Source organism: Oncorhynchus tshawytscha, linkage group LG03, assembly GCF_018296145.1.
Source record: "Oncorhynchus tshawytscha isolate Ot180627B linkage group LG03, Otsh_v2.0, whole genome shotgun sequence".
In the NCBI taxonomy this organism is placed as follows: Eukaryota; Metazoa; Chordata; class Actinopteri; order Salmoniformes; family Salmonidae; genus Oncorhynchus; species Oncorhynchus tshawytscha.
Window position 1 is genome coordinate 58345832 of NC_056431.1, and position 10025 is coordinate 58355856.

General features: G+C 46.5%; 1 protein-coding gene across 1 annotated transcript in view; it reads left to right on the top strand.

Moving 5' to 3' along the window:
* Nucleotides 1–10025, top strand: part of LOC121846204 (zeta-sarcoglycan-like) — a 105364-nt gene that overhangs the window by 18250 nt on the left and 77089 nt on the right. Inside the window, exon 2 of the mRNA XM_042319739.1 lies at nucleotides 6081–6168. Within this exon, the coding sequence (XP_042175673.1) occupies nucleotides 6081–6168 (88 nt within the window). The remainder of the gene's footprint in view (nucleotides 1–6080; nucleotides 6169–10025) is intronic.

Genomic DNA, 10025 nt, shown 5'->3' on the forward strand with positions numbered 1-10025 from the left:
AACCAAAAGGTTGGGGACAGCTCGTGGAGTGCTGTAGCCTAGCAGGTAGAGCATTGGGCCAGTAACCAAAAGGTTGGGGACAGCTCGTGGAGTGCTGTAGCCTAGCAGGTAGAGCATTGGGCCTATCCAGAGTTTATGTGAACACAGAACATGATTTAGTTAAAGTAGTTTGTGTGATCCATTAATAGACATGGATCAGGTGTAAATATACTGCTGCTATATGCCAGGGTGTTGGATGTCCATTGTGTACCGGTAGGGTTGATGTTAGAGGCTCTTAGTTACAGTAAAAGTTGAAATATTTAGTTGGCTCTTGTCAAGTACAAAGCTGTCTCATAACGCATATTGTCTTATACTGTAAGTTGTCTCATACCGTATGTAGCTATTAGAAGCTCTTGAAGTGTTGTGGCTGAAGACCGGCTTATGAGGAGCTTGGCTACAGGTCTGTGTTCTGGAGTTCTCTGTGCATTCTGTTTGCTTGGTGAAAGGCACACGCTGTCGGACACGCGCAGGCACGAACGCATGGACGCACACACACACTGTTCTGGTCAGGCAGAGTAAAACAGTCAAACTGTGAAGTAGTCAGGTAGAGCTGCAGAGAATGGTGATGACTATACTCACTATTTCTGCTCCCTAAACAAACGTTCTCCAGGTTGAACCTCAGCGGTGCGTCTTCTTCTCCAGGGCCAAATTTATTTGCTGCTTGGCAGGCCCGGAGGGGGGGGGTAAGGCAGAGCCATCGCCCCGATAAGATACTCTGCTGGGGAAAAGACAAATGGTGCCCGGAGCCACACTGTTATGCCTCATGTCCACCAGATGCATCAAACTCTTTGCGTTCCGGGGGAAGTCATTAATTGTCAGTGGAGCAGTCGGCAACACTACGTTCTGTGAACCGCACGTTGCTTTACGGGGAGGAGGTACAAACAGAGGTACACACACAGAGCGAACGTCAAGTACGGAAAATACCGGCGTTACATCCTGTAAAACAACACTCATATCATCTGGTGGACATAAGGCAGGACACCGATGCCAATCCGGCTCATCCATCCTCTATATCAATCAATCAAATGTATTTATAAAGCCCTTTTTACGTCTGCCGATGTCACAAAGTGCTTATACAGAAACCCAGCCGAAAACCCCAAACAGCAAGCGATGCAGATGTAGAAGCACGTACATTACTGTTGTTGTGGTACGCCTCCGAGGGATCCATTCTTTCACACGCTGAATCATTTTGGTTTCGTCAATTTTGTCCTGAGACTCACTAAAACCCACCTGGCGCTGGTTGCGGAAAGCGGACGTAATCGAAGCGGGAAACACTATTGCTGCACCTGCCAATGGAATAACGTCACGCGTGTCGGAAAGGGGAGCGGAGAATTGAAAATGATGTCCAGAATGCCTAAGCAACACCACATTGGGGAACACCATTGCTTGTTAACCCCTCTAGTAAAGCGTTATGATGTCCAGAATGCCTAAGCAACACCACATTGGGGAACACAATTGCTTGTTAACCCCTCTAGTAAAGCGTTATGAGGGCCACCGAAAGCATTGCACGTTTTCTTTCTTTTCTTCTCATTCATTCGCCTACTAAATGTACACACTTCAGAGGGTTAAATTCAGACACCGGGGTCTTCAGAGAGTCCTGTGGAGGGATGTCGTATTTATCCTCCACCAGCTGCATTGCTATTCACAGCAGCAAAGCTGAAAGACCGATAAGACCCTACCGATCCAACCCTGCACTCTTCCGCTTATTACCCAACTAATTAAATTCAGCTTTCTGACGTGCGTCCGCCTATACAAACGACCAAAGTGAAGGGAATCTATTGACTGTCTAATTATTCTTAGTACAGTGGAACTTGAATGTGGCCATGAATGGACTCGAAGAGCCAACCCAGGCTTAGACTAGAGAGGCTTCTGGGTAATTGCCCGAAATACAAACACTTTGAATATAAGATGCAACCGAAATCAGAAAGCCTTTAAAGGACAGGATTGAAGGCGGAAGAGATTGAATAATTGGAAGGTTCTTTGAAAGAGGGATTATAAGGTTACATGGCTGTCTGTTTACCAGCTAAAAATTAATATATGTTTGTTAATCAGCATTTGGGCTCTGAGGCTTCCCTCAAATCCACAGAGAATTAAATTGTAATTATTTAGGATATGCTCTTTTCCACAGTGACTTCAAATCACACACAATTGAACGTAGGCCACAGTGGCTGAGCCTTGGGGCGATGAGTCCATGGAAGAATTCAGGGCCCAGTGTTTTCACGCATAGCAAAGTCCTATCAATTGAAACTGTGTGGAGAACAATACTAAATCCCATCATACGCACCATTGCAAATAATTCATTCCAAGAGCGGGGTATTCACCAATTAGGCGAGGCGAAATGATTTGGTGAATGCTACCGCCGAGCCGGTCCACGGCATTCTAAAATTAGAGCCAAGCAGGTGTGATTTATTAAAGTTTTGGCCTGCCGTCATAAACAGGAGAAAACAATGAAAGTGGGGATAATGAATCGCAGGTGGCAGAATGGGGGAAAAATCTGTCTCTCTCTCTCTCTCTCTCTCGCTCTCTCTCTCAATCGGATCAGCAACTCTCTCCCAATTTAACAGGATATTCTCATTTGAATTCACGCCCGAACAGCGGCATATTAATTTGGGGAAATCAACAGAGAAATTGGGTCACCTGCAGTTTATTCATTCCCCTACGTTTTTCATTATAGAGAGAGAGACCTGCTTCTCAGAATGCATTTAATGAATTCATCTTAGTCTGGGCATCCTGGGTAGTCTTTTATTTGTATTTTTTTCCTGAGGAATATTTCTGTCTGTAATAAAGCCCTTTTGTGGGGAAAAATTCATTCTGATTGGCTGAGCCTGGCTCCCCAGCGGGTGGGCCTATGCCCTCGCTGCACCCTGCCCAGTCATGTGAAATCCATAGATTAAGGCCTAATGCATTTATTTCAATTAACTGATTTGCTTATATGAACTGTAACTCAGTAAAATCTTTGACATTTTTGCAAGTTATTTTTGCTCAGTATAGAAACGGAATTGGTTCCTTAAAGAACCCTATATGGAATCCAAGGGTTCTATATGGAACCAATTTTGGTTCAGTGAAGAAGAAGTATGTAAAGATGACTACTGGTCACCTTGGTGTTCCAGGCCTACTACATTCCAGATGTTGCACTGCATCAGCCAATGGTTGCGTGCCACCTCCTCGACAGTCGAGCATCAGGTTGCTTTATCATATGATGTGGTTATCTGATATGTGAAACACCCATCCAGACGTTGTTAGATCTGGCGTGCATCTGCAATGTAGTCAGCCTGGAACAGGTCGAGTCTTGGATTAGGGGTCTTTGGCCAATCAATGACCTTTCCTCGTCTCTGGGTAGAAATTGACCTGACAGTGTGTTGTGGCCCACACCTCTACACACATGCGGGTATAAAAAACACTGTCCGGACAGTTTGCATTTGGACCTTTACTTGGAATCAGTAAGTAGTGGCGAGGTGAGAGTTGTTCCTCTGACCGTGACGACGGAGGCTCAAAGCACAGACAGTTATTTGAATTAATTCTCCTAAGTTAGGCCAAGCGGGCAGGACCGCGCAGGACACCGGCAGGACACCGGCAGGACGGCGCAGGACACCGGCAGGACGGCGCAGGACACCGGCAGGACGGCGCTAAGTGAACTCCACCCTGCGGTGTGTGTTTGAGACTATGACTATGGGTGCCAAGCTGCTCTAAATAAACCCTGTTAGACTCTTACCACAACCCCCCTCTTTTGTTTTCGAGATTCAAATGATGATGTCATGTTTTGCACCGTGCCAGTTTCAAAGTCTCTTGTTTCAGTGTTTTTCATAGCTAGGACCAGGAGTTTTACCTGACTACATTTATAGCTTGTAACGAGGGGTCAGGAGTTTTACCTGGTCAGGTCACATGGTCCAATCGATAGCACTTCTACAAAAGCTCTTCCTACGTTTCCTCTTGACCTTGGGAGGCGACTTCATCACAAAGGGCCAGATTTCATGTACGTACTGTATGTGGGGTGTATATAGAGGGTGGAGGAGGGAGGAACTAACAGGAACAAAAGAGAGCGCTCTGGGAGAGAGGTATCGGCACCTGGCACACTTCTAAAGGGCCAGAACTTCAGACATCTAAATCCCTTCAACTGAGCCCCAGTGTGTGTGTGTGTGTGTGTGTGTGTGTGTGTGTGTGTGTGTGTGTGTGTGTGTGTGTGTGTGTGTGTGTGTGTGTGTGTGTGTGTGTGTGTCTGTGTGTGTGCGTTTCTAACGGTGTTTGTGCTCTTCACCAATCAAACAGATTGCACAGAGACTCAAATGAACTCTGACCTGCAGTCAAGCTCACTAAGCCAGTCTCAGGCCACAACCCTGGGCCCTCAACTTTTAGGGCAATATTTAGCTGGCTTAATATAATCCTGTGACTTTTCAGAGGATCCTCACCACTGACTTTACAACTTTTAGAATGGTCTATGCAATCAGGGATTCTTGGGACGTCCCAACTCTGACGTTACCCCATTGACGTTGACATTTGAAATGGTTAAGGTAAGGGTTAATGTCAGGGTTAAAGTAAAGGTTAAGATTAGTTAAGGGTTATGGTTAAGGTTTGGGGTAAGGGTAAGGGTAGGGGTTAAGGCTAGGGTTTAGGGCATGGATGTCTCAAGGATCCCGGATAGCACTACCCAATTTAGTTGGCTTAATATAAACCTGTCACTTCACGGAGTGGCTGAGACATTTGCATTTTAACGAAAGGGTGGAGTGTATTGACAGACTGTGTGCTGTAGTAATTGAATTACTGATCATATCAGGACCATTCAATAGAGTTTAGATGACTCCTTGGTGTAAACACGTGGGTTTATGTAGTGACTGCCTGGGTTTTCCTTTGTGTTCTACCTTTGTATAGGGATTCTCTACAATTGCTTCCGGCAATGGCCATGGGAGTGATTCATGTTAATGAATCACTCAATGGAGTCATCCTGAGGAAATTATATCAACATTTACGGCAATCCAATCTTAGCCACTAATTCTCCATTTTAAGTCTGAAGGTGTATTCGTACTCATCGTTGAAGGTCATGAAAAACATATTCCATTTCAATATTTCAACAGTTTTGACTTTAAGCTTTCTACTAAGTTCCGCTGTTGTGTGCATTATTCACTCTCTGTTCAAAGCCTAAATGTTCTAGGAATGAGTGAGTCACAATCACCGCATGTTGTACTTAGAATGAATGGAGAGGGATGAACTTATTTATAGAGGACCGTTGCAGGGCAACATCAGTTCAGAGCACTGTTAGATATGTGTCTCTTCAAACACAATGGACTTCAATGGAACTCAGTGAGGTTGTATACTCTGCCATCAGGTACGGTGGTTGTTTTAGAAACATCACACAGACAGGCAGACAGACAGACAGACAGACAGACAGACAGACAGACAGACAGTGAGACAGACAGACAGACAGACAGACAGACAGACAGACAGACAGACAGACAGACAGACAGACAGACAGACAGACAGACAGACAGACAGACAGACAGACAGACAGACAGACAGACAGACAGAGACAGACAGACAGACAGACAGACAGACAGACAGACAGACAGACAGACAGACAGACAGACAGACAGACAGACAGACAGACAGACAGACAGACAGACAGACGCTGTTATTGTCAGATACACCAGACAGATAACAGTGATATATGTTGTTTTACAGGGTCAGACATAGTAATACATGCCCCTGGAGCATTTTAGGGTTAAGTGCCTTGCTCAAGGGCACATCAATATATTTTCATCACCTTTCTGGCTTGGATATTTGAACCTTGCGGTTACCCAACACACTAGACTCCCTGCCACCCTACAGAGAGAGAAGGGGGTGGAAGGGGAAGAGAGATTTCTGTATGGTTTGGCATGTAAAGTGCCTGTTAGGGGTTTATTAAGCAGCAGCATGAGTGACTGACTCGTCCTTGACCCCGAACAGTGCCGGTACATTTATTGTGAAGATTATCCATTGTTGCTGTAGCCATTTGCTCTAGCGGTTTTCTCTCTCACTCTCTCTCTCTCTCTCTCTCTCTCTCTCTCCAGGACAATCCTCTGATCCTGCAGTCAGACAGGAATGTGACGGTGAACGCAAGAAACAACCTTGGTCAGCTAACAGGACAGCTCACTGTGGGTGAGTCAGCCTCCGCCGCCACCAGCTGGCCACACACACACGTACACACACCCGTCCCACACACACCCACATTCACACACACACATGCAAACACACGCTCCCCCCCACACACACACACACGAACAAGCACACACACACACACTAACACACACACAGATTACCTGGACTCTTGAACAAAAGTAGCCCATCTTGGGTAGTTGTGTTCCAAGAAGTGGAACCCCAAGACAGCAGGGCCTCAGAAACCCCCGGGCTGGGGAGAACCCGACCAAGCGCATGATGGGGGTTCCGTTAACTATCCCAGCCCCCTGGGCCACACCGCATGGTGCCTCACTGACTGACTGACTTGCTGGCTCCAACACATCGTTCTGGGGGAGTTCTGCATTGTTCCCGGAAGTCCAGAACATAATTCCCTCCTCTCTTCCTGTCAGAGTTTCCAGAAGGATTCCAAGGGTCTCTGAAGGAGCTCTGAGTCAGCATGTTGACGACACTCACACACTTTCTAGGCTTTCGGAGGGAGACACGCGTTTTACTGGACTGCTGCCCCCTTGGATATGGCCATGATTGATTGGGATATTTTGACCTGGAATGGAATGGAGAAACTGGTATCCGGAAGGGACTCATACATAGCAGTAACACTGGCAGACTAGTGGACCCACAGGAGAGAGAGAGAGACTCAACCTTCTTAGATGGCTATCATTGTACTTATCAGCTTAGTGGTCTCTGGTCCAAGGAGATAAGGGTACCTGGTGAGACCAGTATGACCCTGTCTCTTAGTGTGGTACTCAGGCAACCTTAGTGTGTTAGTCTCTCTCTCTCTCTCTCTCTCTCGCTCTCTCTAATATTTGTCTCTTCCTCCATTCCCTCCGACTCCTCCCCCTCCCTCTTTCCCTCTCTCTATCGCTCTCTCCTCTCCTCTCCTCTCCTCTCTATCTCTTCCTGTTCTCTGTCTGTGAACTGACTAGTGATAACATTCATCTGCCAATAGGAGAACATTGTGGTACTTTGGAGTTCTACTCCACATCCTGATCGTCCCATCCACAGTTTCCTCTCTCTCTCTCTCTCTCTCTCTCTCTCTCTCTCTCTCTCTCCATCTCTCTCTCCCTCTCTCCCTCTAATTTACTCTCTCTCTGTATGTCTCTGTATCTCTATGTCTCTCTCTCTCCCTCTCTCTCTCCCTCTAATTTACTCTCTCTCTGTATCTCTCTGTATCTCTCTGTATCTCTCTGTATCTCTCTGTGTCTGTCTGTCTGTCTGTCTGTCTGTCTGTCTGTCTGTCTGTCTGTCTGTCTGTCTGTCTGTCTGTCTGTCTGTCTGTCTGTCTGTCTGTCTGTCTGTCTGTCTGTCTGTCTGTCTGTCTGTCTGTCTGTCTGTCTGTCTGTCTGTCTGTCTGTCTGTCTGTCTGTCTCTCTCTCTCTCTCTCTAATTTACTCTCTCTCTCTGTCTCTCTGTCTCTCTGTCTCTTCTGTCTCTCTCTCTCTCTCTCTGTCTCTCTCTTTACTCTCTCTCTCTCTAATTTACTCTCTCTCTGTAATTTACTCTCTCTCTGTATCTCTCTGTGTCTGTCGTTCTGTCTCTCTCTCTCTCTCTCTGTCTCTGTCTGTCTCTCTCTCTGTCTCTCTCTCTGTCTGTCTGTCTGTCTGTCTGTCTGTCTGTCTGTCTGTCTGTCTGTCTGTCTGTCTGTCTGTCTGTCTGTCTGTCTGTCTGTCTGTCTGTCTGTCTGTCTGTCTGTCTGTCTGTCTGTCTGTCTGTCTGTCTGTCTGTCTGTCTGTCTGTCTGTCTGTCTGTCTGTCTGTCTCTCTCTATCTGTATTTCAAAGTTCCTCTGTCCATAAGCTCAGATAAATTATATTACAGTCAACGAGACACACTTTGAAATCATGGCTGACGTGCTCTGATCATAAGGTCCTTGGAGGAGACACGCACACACAGTTCACCTTGGTGCTATTAGGGCATTGGAACCACACACACACACACACACACACACACACACACACACACACACACACACACACACACACACACACACACACACACACACACACACCTTATTCTCCTCCCTCAGCCAGTTGCTAAAGGCCATGAAGTTACCCCGTGGCACAGAGGAACAGACAGAGCCGTCACTGAGCCTTGAGCGCTCTGTTTTATCCTCCTTCTTTCCCTCCCTCCCTCCCTCCCTCCCTCCCTCCCTCCCTCCCTCCCTCCCTCCCTCCCTCCCTCCCTCCCTCCCTCCCTCCCTCCCTCCCTCCCTCCCTCCCTCCCTCCCTCCCTCTCTCTATTCCTGTCACCTCGTTAATTTGAGTGAGGACCTGTCACGGCCCATATCCGAATCAGGGCTCGTAAAAATGAAAAGTGAACTTGGCCCACTGAAAGTAGGCTTTTGGCCCCCTTTTCTGACACCAAAATGCTATTTGTCTTCCTCTCCATGTAGAAATTGCCTTTAACCACAGATCTAGGATCAGCTAAGCCTCTCTAAATCCTTAACAATCAGAAGTGAAGAAAAACTGAAAACTGTCCTTGGATCAACCTACAGCAGCAATCTCCTAGTCCTGTGTCCCCCTTCCCCCCTCGGAGAGAGAATAACATCATGAGAGTATTTTCTGGACGTGGTGCCCAGCTGCTCGGAGGACAGCGAGGGCGAACGGGAACGTCTGTTGTCTTTTTGTTGTTGGGGTGTGTCATTGACTTTTCATTTGTATAAGTGTATTCTGGGTAATAAATGGCTTTCTCACTTTGTGGGAAGATTTCATTACGACCGTGGCAGGAGACAGGCGACCAAAACTGGCGACGGGGGCCAAAATGCATTTTTGGGAAAGACAGCGCATAAGGGCGTATGTGACTGTGAGTGTGTGACAACAACGTCACAGGGATCACTCTCACCCGCCACGCTGCCAATTTTAGAAGTGACTTTCACCGTCCAGCCGAACACTCTATCCAAAACACTCCTTTTATACCCTTCCCTCTCCTTGTCCCTTTCCTAGAAGAAATGGACTTCAAACCTTAAGCTAGCAAACTCCCCTATGACTTTGTAATGAGCTTCTAAACTTCGGGCTTCATTTATGTCCCGTTATCTTCTCCTGCTCAGTAATTATTTTCTCTTTTATCTCGGAGGAATCGTTCCACTCATTTTGTTTTGGTCCAGCTGCTGTATCATATGGAATGGATTAAGGCAGGGTGGGAGTGGGAGATGTTATGTGATTACCACACAGGACTTTGGGGTAAAGAGATGAGGCACTCTGATTGGATCCCCGCTCTGTCACCCATTCTTAGCGTCCAATAGGAACAGGTGTTGAAAGCTCTACTTCCTTGTTATTTTGGTATTTGCTCTTACTTGCTATTAAGCAATTTGGTATGTACTCAAAGACTAACTTGCCCTTGAGTCATTCTGGGTAAGAGACAGCTTCAGTGACAAGAATATGAATTATACATTTGATCATGTCTGCTGTGCCTGTACGGGGCACAGGGCCGTCTTTCCCTGTGGCTACTACCGACCGTTTGCAACTGCTCTTCACAGGTGGCATATAAAAGATGATGAACTAGCAGTGCATATGCTTTGTGACGCGAGATCATTCTCAATGAGAACATATTTGCTATAGGTATATTGGGACGTGTTAGAATAGAATCTGTCCATTTTTATGAAGGAAGTACTCATTTTGCTTTGTTCCCATCAATGTCATGCCGGTTATTGATGTGTGTGTACAGATGACGCCGCAGGCCTCCGTGTTTACAGACAGCCATGAAGAGTGTGTGATTAAATCCACCTTTTAGCAGCGTCTCTTCTTTGCCTCCTTCGTCTCCCTGACCGAAAAGATTCTCTTGATTAATGTGTCGGTTGAAACCACACTTTTTCCCTTTTTTCTC